This window comes from Nycticebus coucang, chromosome 1 (assembly GCF_027406575.1).
Source record: "Nycticebus coucang isolate mNycCou1 chromosome 1, mNycCou1.pri, whole genome shotgun sequence".
NCBI lineage: Eukaryota > Metazoa > Chordata > Mammalia > Primates > Lorisidae > Nycticebus > Nycticebus coucang.
The window spans coordinates 20,561,693-20,580,487 of record NC_069780.1 but is presented as its reverse complement, the minus strand read 5'-3'; the positions used below and the strand labels follow the sequence as shown (position 1 = coordinate 20,580,487).

General features: G+C 35.0%; 1 protein-coding gene across 1 annotated transcript in view; it reads right to left on the bottom strand.

The window, feature by feature from the left end:
* Positions 1-2,360: 2,360 nt before the first annotated feature.
* LOC128597582 (serine-rich coiled-coil domain-containing protein 1-like) overlaps positions 2,361-18,795 on the bottom strand; it is a 239,029-nt gene continuing 222,594 nt past the window's right edge. Inside the window, exon 2 of the mRNA XM_053608094.1 lies at positions 2,361-2,915. Within this exon, the coding sequence (XP_053464069.1) occupies positions 2,430-2,915 (486 nt within the window). The 3' untranslated portion in view covers positions 2,361-2,429. The remainder of the gene's footprint in view (positions 2,916-18,795) is intronic.

Sequence of the window (18,795 nt, the reverse complement as noted above, 5' to 3'; positions counted from 1 at the left end):
CTATATATACACATGAGGAACTTACAAAGGACCCCTGTTTTACAGTTACTGATGTACATTAGCATAGTGGGCTTACAACTTCTCCAGGCCTGAGTTACACTTAGTATTACAAATAATATTATAACAATGCTGAAAATACTGATACAAAACAGCTTTAAGATGATATTTCCAAAAAATACTCCTCCTTTTAAAATCGAACAGTTTAATCCAGGTTTTCTTTTTGAATGATTCGGCTTTAAAAAAGATTTCTCAAGAAAATACTAGTGTTTAAAACATCTCTTAAAATGTCTATTAAATGACAGGTTTTCTTAAATAGATTATTTTTTTATAAAGTATAATTCAAAAGTCTATCTTTCAGGAAAACAAAACTATAAACTCCAAAAGTCCAAATCAGAAACATTATTTGTGATACATAGTCCATCCATATCCTGGGAAAAAATCCTTGATTATTTTACCATGCTTATTATTTACAGATTTAAAATACTCTAGCAATATACACCAAAGTTCAGGACAAATCAAGCTAAATCCCACAATTAATATTTTCCTATTTTTCTATCGTTTTTAAATATCACCTAACCCCAAATTTATATCTGCATTAATATTATAGCTTCTGAAGAATGATGGGAAGTTTAGATAGCAGTCTCATTAAGGTAAGCAATTTTCAGTGTGCATTGTTCTGCCGGCACAATTACAAACACACAAAGAGAGAAAACATTTGGCAAACATTTGTCTTGATGCACATGCGAGTTCCTTTGGAAAACTAAAATTACAAGGACTGCATATCCACTAGACTTCTTAGTTCACCAATTCTAATCAAAGTCTGAAAATTTATAAAAGCTCAATAGTAGTTAAAGCTGGGACATGAGGGAATAAATCAAATGGCTTTTCCCCAAAGCATTGAGCTCAAATACATTTTTATAATAGGAGATGCATTTTGCACATAGCTTTAATTTAAGATTATGTGAATGCCATGCTAAAACTGCTATCTCAATTTCCCTTTATTCACCTCATTTGTACTCACTGATGGATTCTGTCTTTTAGAGAATGCAAGAAAAACAGATCATGCGGTAGGTATGACACTCTCAATTTGCATTGACTATGCTTAATATGGATAAAGTTACCAGCTCTGATATTTGTTTAAGAAAACTGTAGCCTTGATTCCTACTAGTCCTTTTGAGATTATTTATTTATTTATAAATTTATATGGTTTAATACTGCTCTGTTACTAATTAAACATTAAGAAATTATCAACAAATGAATTTATTGATTTATTTCATGTGCATTTAGGTATACAACATTATTAGGCCTTATTTATCAAAGAGAAATAATTGCTGTGAAATGAATTTTAAATATTCCTATTAGAGGTTTATTTCTAAAATGAAATTTCCAAAGATCACAAAATTTTACATTCTATTCTAAATCCAGGTTGTGACTGCATAGTCAGAATACGAAATTCTGGCTACCACAAAAAAATTGACCTTCTGTTCTTCAATTTATGAAGTGTTCAACATCGATTGATGTATATAAACTGAAATTGGATATATATTAATAAATAAATGAACATTTAAAAATTTAAGGAGAGTTAAGTCAAATAGTATGTTTGTTAGAATGCTCCATCCTTTAAATTTTGAAAACTATGCTAATGTTGCCCTGACAATGACTCATAGAACACAACATGTCACTTTTTACTCATCATTTGACAAAATTCAGCCAACTTTACCTCCTTACTATGTTATGCCTTCCTACTTCAATATCAATGAAAAAAGTAAAAGCAAAATTTTTCAAAGATCAGAGCTGTCATTCCCTATTTGCCTAGCAATTACTCTGTCTGAAATCCTTTGTGAATTGGTGTGAACTAAACATTTTAAGGATAAAAGAAACAGCCTTTCCCCTCTTAATAGTTAAGGATCACAGGATAAGCTTGAATGTATGTAACAGAGACGTACACATCTCTAGAAAGCTTCATTCTTCAAATAAGTATACCACCAAATAGAAGACTTCAAATTCCTCTTCTTTCTCCTTCTATTAGCTATATAATTTCAAATTCTTTACACTTCCTTTATCTATTTATTCCTCAGACCTACTTTACAGTAACACCATGAACAGAGTGAACAGATTGCTATTTGATATTACCTTCTGAAACCTCAATGCCTATCAGTAAGTGATAGAGATAAAAAATAAATTATGGACTATATAAACCAGCAAGATGGTCCCATTTATTACACACATCTATAAAGTCTTCAAGGCAAGTCAACCTAATTCAATTAACATGCTCAAACCCTCACTGTCAAGAAAAAAGGTCCACAAATATTTGTTTATGACTAAAAATAAAAGGTAATAAAAAGTACATGACAATTTTCATTTGAACTACGCACAAGAAACACTAACCATCTTTTATCCTACCGCGAGACAGGAATAGGCTGATTTAATTACCCATCCTGCTGGCCTAGAGTCTGCAGCTCAGTGGTGTGTAAACTATGATGGAGAAAAACATTCTTCCTGCTGTACATGTGTAAAGAGATCGGCCCTCTGGGTGGCTGTCCAAACCTGCCTGTGAAGGTGGAATGCTGCCGGGCCCCAGCAGCTTGGTCCTTTGGTTTCTCCAAGAATGTGGACAGCCCTTCTGTCTTCCCTGTAGGCTTCAGAGAGCTCTGCCCGACAGAGGCCCGTAAATTCTGTGTAACCTCTGAAGTCAGGGTCTCATAAGTTCCTCTTGAATGTTTGATAACTTCCGCTAGCTCCTTGTCCTTCAAGAAATTACTTAAACATAGACTTGATAGTTGACACGTCTTGTTTTTGTGGGGGCTTGTCTGGTCGGCTGCCGAGTATCTAAAACGGTCCTCGGTGGGAGTATGCATTGCTCTTCGGTCCCTTGTGCTGAGATTTTGGCTCACAATTCGATTTCGGTATGTAGCCTATGGGAAAACACACAAAAAGATGTCCTTCAAAAACACATTCTTCACATACATAGAATAGAGTTGTTTGCATATATTTGTATGCAACCCCCTAAATTTTCCAAAAAGTTTAAAGAAGTCTCCATGAGATCAAACTTTCCGGATCAGTACTACTAGATCAGTAGTAATCATAAAAATAACAGAAAAGAGCAAGTAAACTTTTAATAAGAAAAAGAAAGTTTATTAATGATGTGCACGGCAAGATGAGCTGTGTCCTAGTGACTTCAGTCTCCATGTAAAGTGCGGCTTTGAGTTTTATCCACAGCTCTGAGGAGTATCAGCTGCTTCTTGGAAGTCTCCCAAGGTCTCAATTAACTGTGTTCTCAAAACAACCCACCTGCAAGGGCTTGTCAACAACCCATCTGCAAGGTCTGAATCAGCCTCATTCCCACAATAGTCAGGTCAGCCAAACCCTCTCCAACCCAAAGTAGCCTACCCATATTCCTCATCTCACCGACTAACAATGTCACTACTCAGAGTAGTAAATGGTTAATTTACTCTCAAAAGCTTTTTTGGTATTTGTTTATATAATTTCCTAAATTTTAATTCTAGAGTTTTATTGAAAATACAGATTATTTTCATAAAGAATGAGTATCGAGATACGAAGCCATTATTTTTGTTGTTTTAAATGCCAACTATATTGGCTTACTTTAATTATATGACCAGAAAGTTGGTAGAATTATCAGTATTGTGATGTGTTTCACTAAGTGAGAAATTTAAAGAATTATAAACATCCAAGTGCCGTCAGTGACCTAAAGAAAACAACAGAGCGCTCAGAACAAATTTCAGTACCTGGTTTGTTTTTTGAGTTTTAGATGCAATTTATTCATCAAAATCAGATCTGCAAGTGCACGTGACCTTCTTACTCAAAAGAATTTTATACTCCAGGGACAAAAACAGACAGGGCCCATTGAATCATGCTGTCAGGAAGAGAAGATTCCAAGTTGGCACTAACATTTCTCCTGAAGAGAGCACTGTGTTGGTCTGGGAAAAGGCATTGCGGTAGAAACTGACCAGCTTAGCATTCTAGTTGGAAAAGGTGAATGATTTACTGTTGTTACAAAGAAGCATAACAGTGAAGAAAACGGATAAGGGAGAAGACGACGGACTATTTAGACAGCAGAGCACGGCTACAACAAGTGCAGAAGGGGCCAGTGGAGATGGCTGGTTCCCTGAAATCTGAATGGTGTATAGTTTAAATCCCCATCTCTTCACTGATTCCTGGAAAACCCCATCTCCAAGCATAATTTCTACCTATAGCCCCCAATTTGATTTTCAGCTTCCATCACTTTGTTGTTTTTTTGATATCACAAATTTGACATAAAATCAAAACAAAGCAAAACTTGATTTTCAGCTTTGAAACCCATTCTTGCCAAGTGTTCTCCTTGTAAATGTCACCACTGTCAGACCAACACCTCTCTCTTCCCCTTACACCTTCAGATTGAGTCCTTGCTGTTTGTTGTACTGCAGAAATGCAACCTCAATTCATCTACTTCTTTTGGTATCTATTCTCCTGACCCAGCTGTCTGGAACATATTAACCTTTTAATAAATGCTTGCTGAATAATTTTTTCCCTTTGGAATGGTATTCTTACATTCAGTAATTTCAGATTGGAATACTCTGCTCAGGCCTTTTCTTTTTAAGTGTCTTAATGTTTTGTTAGGTAGATAGCTAGAAATCTGGCTCTGCCTGGGGGCGAAGTGTGAAGGCAGAGCACACTTCAGGGCACACCCCATCTTCATGCTGGCCACCTGAATTCTGTCTGGGATAATTGCTCCCACCTGGGGAGGAGAGGGACCATCCTACCAATCCACTAATCAGAACTTAGTGTGCCAACTGCAAAAGGATGTAGAAAACTTCCCAGCACACTAGCCAAGCAACATGGAGCCAATGGAGTCTTGAAGGTGACTTGGAATAGATGGAAGGCTAATTATCATGCTATTAGTTTAAACCTACATTGCAGTCCACACCTCCCCAGGGGCTCTCTGAGAGGCTTATAGGAGGTCCATGTGCGCAGCAAGGCTCTGGATCCAAGGTGACCTCACCCAGACAGTAAAAAATAGAAGCACTGGCCGTAACCCAAGCCTCCTTGCGTACTTGCCATGGGATGGCTATCTATGGTGAACTTGTCTTGCTCTTTAAACCTATATCTTGCTCTGTAAGCCTATATTGCTCTTTCTCAACAAACTTTGTTTCCTGCTTGCCTTACTTCATCATGTCTGTTCATGTTCTGGTCAAGAGCACCCCCAAACCCGAAGACATAGCTGCTTGAAACCCTGATATTTTAGGAAGCAGACAGCTTCTTTAAAACCCAATAGTTCATGCAACCTTCCTATTCTTAGTATTTTATTATGTGCCAATTACTGCAGAACCATTTTTGTGTGTATATGACAAAGTCTCCCTCCATTGCCCTGGGTAGAATGCCCTGGTACCATCATAGCTCACAGCAACCTCAAACTCTTGGGCTAACGGGATCTCCTTGTCTCAACCTCCCAAGTGGCTGGGACTATATACACCTGCCAAAACACCCATCTAGTTTTCCTGTTTTTAGTAGAGGTGGGTCTCTCTGTTGTTTGGGCTGGTCTGGAACTCCTGAGCTCAAGCAATGCACCTGCTTCAGCCTCCCAAAGTGCTAGGACTACAGCTGTGATTAAAAGAAACTATCTATACTTTAAAAAGGGAAGTCATTTTCTACAGAAATTTCAAGGAACTTTATCTTCCTTGTTAGAGTTTGGTTCCTCAGAAAACACTCTGAGAGAGATATGTGTAAGTGTTTTGGGGAATGTTCTCAGGCCAATACCTATAGGAATGAAGAGAGAAGAGACAGGCAGAGGGAGAAATTAAAGTTGGTGAAATTCAACTGACTTTAGCACAGAGGGAGTCTGAATTTGGTATGAGTCATCCATCATAAGTGCCTCCAATTCAGATGGCTGGAAGTCTTAACACCAATGCATCATCTCGTTATTGGATATTGGCAGACAATGGAAAGAACTGTCACCTTGAGTAAATAGGCTATTCTCCCCCTGCCCCAAGGGAAATCCTTAGGAGGAATTTACTTGAGAACTATTGGTTGCCAGTACGTCCAGCCACTGGGAAAATGATGTCTTCGGTCCTCTAAGTACATGTGTTTGAGGTGCAGGGAGGGAGAAGGAGGCGCATCATAGCATCTGCTATGTTAATATCCAATTACTGTGTTTAATATATTATGGGACACCTTGGCCTGATGGAATGAATACTGAAACTTGAGCCAAAGGATTCTAATCTTGGCTGCACTACTGTTAAAATGCGTAATGTTGCACAGATAAATTTATTTTTCCAGGCTTCAGTTTCTGAGCCCATTGATTGAGATGACTAAAATAGAAAAAAGATAAAAATTAGATCTTAAAGAAACCATAAAAATCATTCTTTTTCCAGTCCTAAAATTCTAAGCTTAGAACATTCATTTTTTCCTACATGGTCATGTGCCATGGAACATGTTTCAAAAACATAGGGAATGTCCCCTTGATTCAAAATCTTAAAATATGCCAAAATATATTTTATTTTATCATCATAATACACACACACACACACACACACACGGTGTGAAATTTGAAATAGTTTAACATAGTAAATTGTGCACAAACTTTTAGTCCACCCTGTAATATATGTAATATATATACATACGTGTGTGTGTATGTGTGTGTGTGTGGATTTGGTTGTCTTGGACTAGAGTAAAAATAATGAACTAATTTCCTCATAATGATGTAATTGCTGCTGTTTACTTCTGAAGATTCTGGGATTCACACCCCTGGAGGGAATTTTCGGTGCACATGCTTAGCCACAACTTTCTCAAAATCAGCATAGTTTCTCCAAACTCATAAACAGTGTTAGTCTTTGGACCATTTAGTCATCAAGCAGCTAGTTTATTCTCTATCCATAAAGTTCCTAGTAGAGAATAAAATGAATACTGGATTTTAAGGATTATATTAAGCTAAAAATTGTCTCATAATTGATCAAAAATAGAAAGATAATACCATGTCAATATACATAGCCCAATTTTCATTAGGTCTAGATGACATGTTTATAAAATTCATGGGGAAAGGAGTGCTATGTCAAGCACTGATTCATTAGTGAGTGTTTAATAATGTTTATTTTTCTAAAACTTTTCTTTTGTTGTAAAAAATGATAACTGTCAAAAAAAATGTACATTTCAAAACTATTAAGAATAGAGTATCAGGGCTGTGCCTGTAGCTCAGTGGGTAGGGCGCTGGCCACATACACTGAGGCTGGAGGGTTTAAACCTGGCCTGGGCCAGCTAAAACAACGATGACAACTGCAACAAAAAAATAGCTGGGCATTGTGGTGGGTGCCTGTAATCCTAGCTACTTGGGAAGCTGAGGCAAGAGAGTTGCTTGAGCCCAAGAGCTTGAGGGTGCCATGAGCTGTGATGCCACAGCACTCTATCCAGGGTGACATAGTGAGAATATGTCTCAAAAAAAAAAAAAAAAAGAATAGAGTATCATTGTCTTACCACAACAAATAAATAAGCAAAGAGATGGTTATGTTAATCAGTTAGATTAACAAGGCATTCCATATTGCATATCAAATCAGCACATTGTACTCTATAAATGCATTAATGTACACAGTTATAATTTAATAAAGAAAAAATTATCAGGCAATAATTTTCTATGCTAATTCCTTGCATAGATTAGAACTCAGTATATAATTACGATTTTAAAAATTATTATTTGCAAATGTTCATTATTTAACGAAAAACTTATTATTTTTAAAAAGAATTACTTTTAAAAGAATAAAGAAACTTGAAACAATGTCCAACAGATAGCTAAAATTTATATTATTCTTAGAAAATGTCTGTTAAATAAAATATAGCTTTTAAAAAAATTAATGAAATACAACATAAGTTCAATCAAATGAAAGAAGAGATAAGTATTAAATATTGTTAAAGTACACCAGTATTAACATTGGTCAGAGTTAATGTAGCAAACAGGTAGTAGTAAAATTTGGATGGATAAGTCACACCATGTAAAGTGCTTTCTAAATAAATTCACGATTTCCTGTTAATGACCTCTCTACTAAGTAAACTAAGTAATGCCAAATATTGCACATTTTAATTCAAGAACAGATACTTTTATCCCTACTCATTACTACATCAAGGCCAACTAGAATATAAATTTCATAAGGGCAGGGACTTTATCTGTCTTATTCAATGCTGAGTCCATAACTCCTATCAGAGCCTGGCATTTACTAAGAACTCCATCAATATTTACACAGTCCAGAAAAAAACTACCATGATTTTTGTTTTTTTCATACTGAAATGGCTTATATAGGATGGAATGTTCTTTCCACTGATAATTTTCTCTCATTGATGGATTGGTTACATTTACCTATATAGATTGATATGTAACCTGGGTCTTAAATTACCTTGCACTGTAGATAAATATATAAATATATATATATATATTTGCCTCATTTTTTAAAGCAGTTGAGGATGCCTTTTTTCAAGGGGTATGCCAATCTTTCAGAGACATTCAGTAGCCCCTACTCCCATTAGTTCTAGCTTTCCCAATAAGAAAAACAAGATATACATCAAATACCCAAAAGAAATAATAAGCCTTTCAGAACCACCAAAGCAATATCTATAGCAAAAAATATCCAAGTAAGTGAAAACAAATCCCTTTAAGTACATTTTGTAAATATTGTAGAGAATTAATTGAACGATTGATATTGTAGAGTTGCGGTTATTAATCTCTTTTTTCTCACTGTATAAACATGAAAGATAGATACGCTCATCTTTGGCCAAAAACCAGGGCTATAAAAATATTCCCAATGAAATACCTTTAATGCAAACTCTTTATGTTCCATTTATATATACACTTTGGAATCTGAACTGAAAACTAGAGTGTACATAATAGTCTATAATTTATGAAAAGCATAATTTTATGTTCTTTAGTAGTAATAGCAGCAAGATATAATTTAGAATAAAATTTCAACAATTGACGGCGACCCATTTGACACTGCTCTAGCAGCATGGAGATGGATTGAGTAGGTCACTTCTTTAGTTCAGAAGATAAATGAGAGAGGCTTGTGGAGGCAGTTCAATAAATGAATGACAGAACAAACTCTATGATACATATATTGCTTTAATTTCTCACAAATACATCAATATAAAAACCTAAAAGCTAAATAATAGAAACTTGAAATATTGTAATGTCATATCTACCATTAGATATGATTACCTATATAAAAAGTGCTTTGAATAAAAGCATGTGAAAATATGATTCACTGAATAAAATACTGAAATTTATAAATAAGTATTCCACGTGAATAAGTATTTTCATTTTCTGGACTGTATGTATAAATGTTGATTAATCATTGCCTTGTTTTAGAGGGCTAGATTATATATTGCAGGATGTTTAGCTGTATGTGTGACCTGGGCTTACAGATGCGGGCTGCATCTACACCAAGTGTGACAACCAAAACTACCTCCAGATATTGCCACGAGTTCCTGGGGTGGGGAGATAATGGCAAAATTGCTTCCATTTGAGAACCACTGTCCTAAACTATAATATTTCTCTAAATTGGATAGATAAAAGTAACCAACACAGCACATCTAGAAAAAGAAAAGTCATTATGTTTAAATGTCTCTTATCATTTACTTCCATTACGGGAACAAAAGTCATCATTTATAATTTTTATAAATCATAATTTTTGAGTTATTTTACAAATACATAAAATGATATACATATATTTGTACATATATGTGTGTGTACATATATATGTATGGCATTCTTCTGGACCCTTATCATTATTAATTTTGTAAAACAGTGTCCCCTTTACTAAACCAATTTAACATACCAGTAAATATTAGAAGTATTAATAAAATATTGAAAAAACAAAGGCTCCCTTTGATGTTCCACCATGTAACGGATTGTCTCTTTCTTAACTTCATCCATGGATGTGTCAGGGGAGACTCAAACCACTTTTATAAATAACAGAGTACATTTTTCCTGTCATCATTGAGAAATAGAATTTCTAACGCAGGAAGTTTTGGTGCCTTTGCTGTGTCTGTTTGTTTTCTTAGATGCAGAGTCTGTTCTCAGTGATAGTTCGCTAAAGATCTAGGAAACCCTCTACAATAGAGATTTGTATGCAGAAGTAATAACCAAAGAACAACCAAACAAACAAAAAACATTCAATGCTCTGGCAGACAAGACATGTTTTTTCTAGATTGAACACATTAGCAAGAGGTGTAGTATGGCTAAAACGTCTGGAGTTAAATTACTTCTTCTGGATCAACTTCATTCCTGAATTCTTTAGGGGACACTAAATTCTCCTTGTCATCATTTAGGACTCAACCAGGGTTACATACACATGAAAACAAGGTGAATGCTAATAAGGTCCACCAAGGGCAGAGATCCTCAGGGAGAAATGGCACAGCATTTTTCTCTCTGGCTGAGAAAAGTGAAAAAACGTGATAAGCCACTAGGCATGTGCTTCACTGTTCTGTTTATAATTAGAGTAGATCAATTCCAGGCAGAACTAAATCTGGTGAACAATAATATGTTATGTCGTGTGTGGTGACAATTAAAAAGTGACTTCAGTGAAAATTTTACACAAATCTTGCCTATCATAGCCCAGGGTGAAATCTCATTATACTCTGAAAGACCTAAGAAAGTAAATTTCTGTACAACTGATACGCCAGAAAGGCGTGATTTCTAAATGAAATGATGACTGAGGGTTTAAACTAAATTTATATGCATAAGGAAATGAGCAGAAAATCATGCTTATGTTTTTGCATAGTAATCACCATAACGAATAATTCTAGTAACTTACTATAGCAACAGCTTGAAAAAATTAGTTTTCTATGTAGACACCTGGGTGCCCAATGTAGCACATGTTAGATAGTAAAATGTTTCTTGAATGAAAGAATTATTCAAACATAATCACAGAAAAAAACCCTTAAATTCATGTAAATTCTCTTATAGGAATAATTAATAGATTTTATAGCCAATTGCTATGGCTTTGTGTGCTAAAACATTTCTTGGCTCCAATAAATGAATAAATGTAGATATTATATAGGATAAAATTAAGAATCAAGCTTATTTATTCCTCTTGTGTTCTAGACCTTATTACCATGGTTAAATAACATGAGCCTTAAATTCCTTAAATAATTCTATCTCATGAATAATTTTACCCTATATACTGTTCTTGGAAACTTCTAAAAGTAAAACAGTATTTACTTTGATGGATAGCATAAGAAAAGAAGTGAAATTAAAATATAGTAATTTCACACTGTTCATTCTTTTTTCATATCAGTATAATGTAATGCAAACCACTTCAGAAATAAGCTTGCCTCACTGAATAAAGACAATACATTTTTAAAGGCATCATATAACTTGGAGGAGGATGCTACAAATAATAATGATAGAATCTCATCTGTAGTATTTTTAAAATTATACAAATTGCTTCCATACAAACTATCCCAATTTATTCTTTTAAATGTCCAATAAGATGGATTTGAATGCCTCACTTCAGTTCATAGGTGGAAATCTGAGACTCTGGATTATTATTGACTTAGTATCACTCAGGTAGCAAAGATAAGGTTTTGTGATTTTTCAAATCCTATGCAAAAATCTGTTTCTCTGTCAAAAAATCAAATAAATACCATGCACAATTGTTTTATTGAAACTAAAATTTTATTTTTATTATCAATTCCTTTAGGTTTATTAAATATTCTTGGCTTACTGGTCTGGATTTAGTTTATTAGGCAAAATATACTTTGGCATCTTTTCGAACTTACTACTGGTTATACTCAGTATAACATTAAAAGTTATTAGTCATTTAAACTTTTTATGAATCAGATTATTCACAGACACAGAACTTTGAAAGGAATCATATGAAGCGGAAAATATTCAAAAGCATAAGTAATTTTTAAGCAGAGAAGAATGATGTTGAAAAAAAGATGAAGTAGGTAGACAAATGGTATGTCAATGGCATGTCTTATTTCTTCTCTCTCCCGGAGTAACAGAAAAGGTAGTCACACACAAAAAACTATCAGCTCAAGGATATTAGATAATTTCAGGTTCTGCCTGGATTCAATGACTGTTTTTTCTCACAATTTTATTTCCTCATTTGAATTTAATTTTTTAAGGGCTCAGTTATACTTATAAAAAACAACTCAAGATATATGTCAAATGTGATTTTCGGGTTGCCAGCCATTTTGTATAACCTTCAGTTATATTTCCCTTAAGTAAAATATGCAATTTAGGGTAGATCTAAGTGCCATTTAAGGCAACTCAAAAGACAGTACAAGGTCATGATGTAACAAGAACAAGAAGTTATATTTTCTGCATGATGGTTTGGTGACATAATACTATTAAAAGCCCTTCAATGAGTTTATAAATGTGCACAGAAATACAAAGCATACAAAATGGTTGGGAAGTGTGATGATATAATATTCACCTAATTTTCTTTTCTTTTTTCTGTTTTTGAGACAGAGTCTTACTTTGTAGCCTTCAGTAGAGTGCTGTAGTGTCATAGCTCACAGCAACCTCAGACTCCAGGGTTCAAGCGATTCTCTTGTCTTAGCCTCCCAAGTAGCTGGGACTACAGGCGCCCGCCACAAAGCCCATCTATTTTTAGAGGCGAGGTCTCGAACTCATGAGTTCAGGCAATCCTCCCACTGTAGCCTCCCAGAGTGCTGGGATTACAAGCGTGAGCCACCCCACCTGGCCTTGAAAATGCTTTTATATAATAAAAATAAGGAATAAGACACACCCCCAAATTAATTATGGTATGAAAAGTTATGGTCAGGACATCATTACCTGCAAGTTAGAAGCAATTTTTACAGATGCATAGAATTCCAAAAATACATTCTTTTGCTGTATAAACAGTTGAGCCTTGGAGATAAGAAGTTTATTTAATAATAGCAATTTTTCAAATAACCAACCATTATTTCCTACTTAGGATGGGTTAATGGGTGTTAGAAACGCTTACTACAGAGGGTGAAAAGAAATTCTAATGCTATTTTTTTCTTTCGACAAGCTTCTTTATCAAAGCAAATCATTTTCCTTATAAACTCAGAGTAGCCTCAAAAAGTCTGCTAACAAAGAGAAAACAGATGGGCCACCAGCTTCAAAGTCAGTCATCTTTAAAAAGACCTAACATTGATTTTTAAGCAGAAAAAATCAACAAAGCACAAAATATAATGAGAGCCAGATGAAACTTAGATATTGCTAAGATCTAAAAGCTATCAATCATTTTTATTTTATAGGTATCAATTATTATTTTATTAATTACAAAAATTCTTCTTGCTCACTGAAAACACAAATATTTTCCTTATTTGAATTAATATTAAAAAACTCAAGATGCTATAGTCTGTAAAGTTTCTATATTTTTATTCCTTAATTTTATAAGGAAATTGTTGGTAGAGTGAATAAATGACTTGCACTAGAATATAAAGATTTTTAATAGCAGAGACAACAATTCATTGACGATTTCTTAAAGCATTGTTTAATGTTTCCATATAGAACCCATCAACTTACATTTTAATGCAAAGATACATGACGTGCATTTTTTTTCCTGGAAAGATATGCATTTGCAAAGATAAGCATTTGATGTAAGAAAGAACTTCTGAAGAGTTGTACTAGAATATTTAATTATACATGCCAGCCATTATGCTATATTTCAATAGCACTTATGAACTGTGGATATACAGATAGAGTTTAGTCTGTTAATTTTTGGGGAAGAATGGATAGGCAGAAAAATTCTTAGAGTAGCACCTGGAAGATATTTTGTGCTGGGTTGTGAGAAATGATGTAGAGGAGTAAGTGTGATACATGAAGTCTACATGTGTACGTAATGACCTTTGTTAGCTGTGTTGTGCTGTAATCGGTGTGGTTTAAAGGGAAGACATGGTCACAAGACTTAGGACAGATCTAGCTAAATTCCTGAGATGTCATCATCTAGACACACAAGGTGTAACTCTTCCCTGGCTATAGAGGTAGCTAATGTCTCCTGAATTTCAACAGAAGCTATGTTTGAAGGTCCAGATGTTTTAATTTTTAAGGTTAAGGTTGAGTCCCTATCCTGGCTATAGAGGTAGTTTTTATCACTCCAACATCAAGACAGTTTGGCAGCTCCAAGTGTAGGTATCAAATGAATTCTTCAGGAAATCAACTGAATAGTGTGTGCTCTGCTAAATATTCTGGGCAATTTCCTGCAGATCACCGTCTGGGGAGAAGTGTCTGAGGAGTATTAAAATCTAAAACTTGTCCTAATAAAAGACATAGTGCATTTCCCACACTAGCCTTGTTAATATTTCTCATTCTTCGCAATTCTGTCTCCTGTCATCATTTATTATTTTCTTCATTCACTCAACCATTCATTATTATGGAGACCCCACACTTAATATAATAAATATTTCAAAGAAACCGGAGACCAGGGGTGCCAAAAAAGTATACACAACTTAAGAGATGTTATCTACATATTCCTTTTCACAGCTGAATTGAATTACAGCAGCAGTGAGTATGTGAGGTTTGCTCTAAAGACGACATTCATGGAATCACAGCTAGCATCATCATGCCACAGGCAGGACAGTCCAAGAGAACGGTGGAAGCTCGATTGTAGTTCTAGGAGTGCAAGACCTTTGTCAACGTTGCTCAAACAATAGTCAGCCATAATCAGAAGTGTCTGGACACTGATGGTAACACTTTGAGCAGAAGTCAAATGTGACTTGTATTTATCTTTTGTTATTGATATATAATGAGTATTACAATTTACAATACTCTTTTCTCCTTTCTTACAATGTGTATTCATGCCTTTGGCACCCTCTGTATATAATCTTGCAGTCAGAAACTGGCTTTTACTCAAAGAATTCAATTAGTGTAAATAAAAATTAAAAGTAAAAGTAAGATTAAGTATGACATTAAAACAATAACTTGAAAGTTCCTCAAGTGAGGATCAGATTTAGTACAAAATATCTGGTACCGTGACATAATGTTGAAGCACAAAACAGAGTTAATAGAATTGCCTTCTCTGGGTACTTTGATTTCTTACTCACCCATATTCATTATCCCACCCAATGAAAGTTGGGCTTTCATTACACCTGAAGATGTCTAAGGTGTTAAGTAAAATGGATATTTCCCACATTCTTTTCCATTAGGAAGCATTTATATGGAGTTAATCACACTGACTTTGAATTCCATCACTTTCAGTATTTGTTGTTGTTCTCCTGTTTCTCTGGTCACAACTATTCAACTTCTTTTCTGAGCACTTTTCCAACTAAATATTTAGGTCTTCATGTCATGGTCCAGATTCACTTCACTCTCACAGCAGATCTCACCCATTTCCACGACTGTACATATCACCTTTCTGTGAACAACCCTCAAATTTATGCTGTAATTTAAACTTCTTTGCAGAGTCTTATTCCTATATCCACATCCATGACTATATGTATATTACAAGTCTCTTGATATTATTTTTTCTGAATTGATTTCATAATAATTGCATCATTTCTAGTTTCCTTCTTAACAATTTCAGTAAATTCTTTTGAACAAATGAATGAATGGAGACCTCAGAAAAAACCTGGAATTTTCCTTGAGATTTTTGTCATTTTCTACCATTCAATCCGTTTAGAGATGGAAGGAGGTTAAAGGGATACAGGGGTGTAGGAGTAAATTATGGCCTTCTAGACAAGAAAGTTGGAACGGGCCCTGAACCAAAACAAGAAATTTGGGGTGGGTATGAACTAGTTAAACACTGTATGTGCTGTTCCTGAAAAATATAACTGCTAGTGTGACCCATGACCTCCATGACCCCGTGAATGACTCCCCCCCATAAAATAAAGATAAGGATCCCTGTCCCAGAACAATGCACACGCCACAGTTGCCACAAACATCTTGAGACTAACAGACGCCATATTATCCCTAGTAAAGTAACAATTTTTAATACATGGTAAAGAAAACTGGATTTTTGTGACAACTCATATAATCCATAACCAAGGAAACCAGTACAGCCCGCCTAAAGGCCTAAAGGGAATCAACGGAAATTCTGATAGATGAATGTAGGAGTAATTGGGGTGAAAGGACTTATATTGGTGTATAGCTTTTGTCTAGTGTCTCCTCTCCCTCTTGAGGGGGACCCTTTGCTACTGTCTTGGAAAAGTCTATGTTTATCTCTTCTTTAAATATGAAATACTCTTTCCTTCACTTTGCATAAAACTTTGCTTCTGTCTGCTATGTTGGAGTCCTAGGTGCGTAATTTTTCACTCTCCCAGTTTTTTGGTCTCCCTTTGACTCAGTTGAACTTGTAGTTCTACTGGGTAAACTGAACCAGGTCCACTGAATGGCTCAGAGGTAAACTCTCACCTCGAACACAGTCCATCACTATTTCACATTGATTCTACCTTTATTCTGCCCCCTCTTCCCCTCCATTCCTCTGATTCAATACACCATCATCTTACACCAGAGTTACTACATCCACTCCTTTTCACCTTCACACACACCATAAAAGAACTAGAGAAGTCTTTTTAAATGCAAATATAATCATACTACTGACCGCCTTATTTTCCTTCAATACCTTTCTGCTGAATTTTAAGAAGATTCAAATTTCTGCAATGGTCTATGTGATTCTAAATTATCTAGTCCCACCTTCCTCTTTAATTTTGACCTAGAATATTTCCTTCTCAATTATTGAATTTGTAAGCAATACTAGTCACCTATGAGTTTCTTAAACATGGAGAGAAATGTCCTTCCTTGGGTCCTTTAGGTCATTTATTTTTTAGCCTCTGCCTCAAATATTCTTCCTTTCATTTTAGCCTGGGCAGCTATGACTTGCTCCCCAGAATATTTTTAAGCCACTTCATGCCCCTTAAGTAAAACCAAGTTATATATATATATATATATATATATTTTTTTTTTTTGCAGTTTTTGGCAGGGGCTGGGTTTTAACCCGCAACCTCCAGCATATGGGGTCAGCGCCCTACTCCTTTGAGCCACAGGTGCTGCCCCATGTTGTAATATTTTTATCCTCTCTAACACAAACACAGCCTATAATTTTCTCTTTATAGGAATTGTCCTAATGTATGTATACATACATACATTGTACGTTGATTTATTTAATGTCACTCAGACTGTAAGTTCTGTGAAAGCAAGAATTATTGTCAAATTGTCTCAGCACCTAGCCTAGTCCTAACATGAAGTGTTTGAATAAACACTTGTAGAATATGAGTGACAAAAGGAAGGGATTGTGGAATAGGAATAAGAGAAAATGATCAGATATGGAGTTATGACCTCAATGAAATCCTCCGGAATGAGGATAATTCGGATTACTGAAAAGTCAGGAAGACATCTGTGGCATAAGGGATATGGAGTAGCTATATATGTGCAAGATTTATTTCGGGAACTGCTGGTATTACACCATCTTCCTAAGGTGGAGCAGGATATTCACACAGAAAAGGAGCAAGACAGCATCATGGATATAAGTTGCCTACGTTGTGTACATTTTGGGCTGCTGATTTTGAAAGTTTAGAATTTTAAATCAAATGGAAATGTAGTAAAAAGTTTATGGTGAGGTTAATAACATGATAAAGCAGTATTTTAGGAAGGTTAATTCAGTAATTGAAAATTATTCATTCCAAGGTAAAAAAATGTTTAAAATAAGGTGATTCAGAACATGCTCACTCATTAAGGATAAAAGAACAGTGGTTACATTTAAAATTCTACATTATTAACATTTCGATCTTAGGTAATAGAAAAGAAGAACATTTTTAAAGCTCTAAAAAATGCAAAACCTGGAATGATAATTTTTAGTAATTTAGTGTTTGTATTTATAGTTAAAATACAGATAAGACATAAATAGTTGACTTTAAAATTCATTTATTTTATTTCTACATAGTAAAAAAATTGATATCAACATACATTATTTATAATTACATATTTCAGGATAAAAAGTAATATTATTTTTCAAGATTTGTGTTAAAACAAAATTTGAACTGGTATTTCCCAGTAATATGAACAAATGATGAAACATTTTGAAGCAAATACTGTGTCTACATTTTCTCTTGCATATTTTTATGTAGACTTTTCTATTGAAAGAAAAACAATCTACTACTTCCCAGCATCAGGGTGATTTTGACTGGGTCATATTTTTCAGAGCTTTGCCAATATGAAATAAACTCCTCCAAAAAAAGTTTTGCTGCCTAAGTGAGAGTGATTTCACACCCCAAATGGGTGTGAAAAACCTTGCCTCTTCATAGACAACCTAATACATCTAGCCCAAGGAGCCTGAATATTTTTTCTTAAAATTTATTTTTTCTCTGAACACTGAGAATCTGAATGGGCATTGGGACAAGTGGTGGAGAATTATGCCTCCAGCTTCTCAAACAGAACTCCATAGGAGACAGGGGACCATGGGAGCGCTGATTCTGACATTTACCATGTATTTGTTGGATTTTTGTATGTTGAATGAAGTATGAATAAAGAGATCACCAGGTTTCCCAGTACCCACTGGGAAAGTTTTGCATGATTTCATTTTACTACACATTTTACTCAATTTTAAGAGAATGTGGTATTGCTAACAAACCATGCTGCAGACGTTCTGTAAGAAAATAAACACAATCGTACAACATTCTAGTATTCTGAATGCTTGAAAAAGATCATATCGTACATTATTCTTTAGTCCTCACCTCACATGGGCCAGGCCGTGTCCTTTTCATGTTCGTCCCTGATACCTGAGGATCCACATAAAGTGGCAGTGGTCCTTTCCCGCAGCTTGCATGCGGTATTTCCGTAACTCTCCTTTGTCTATCTCACAGGCAGTAGCTGTGGTCTATCTCAATAAT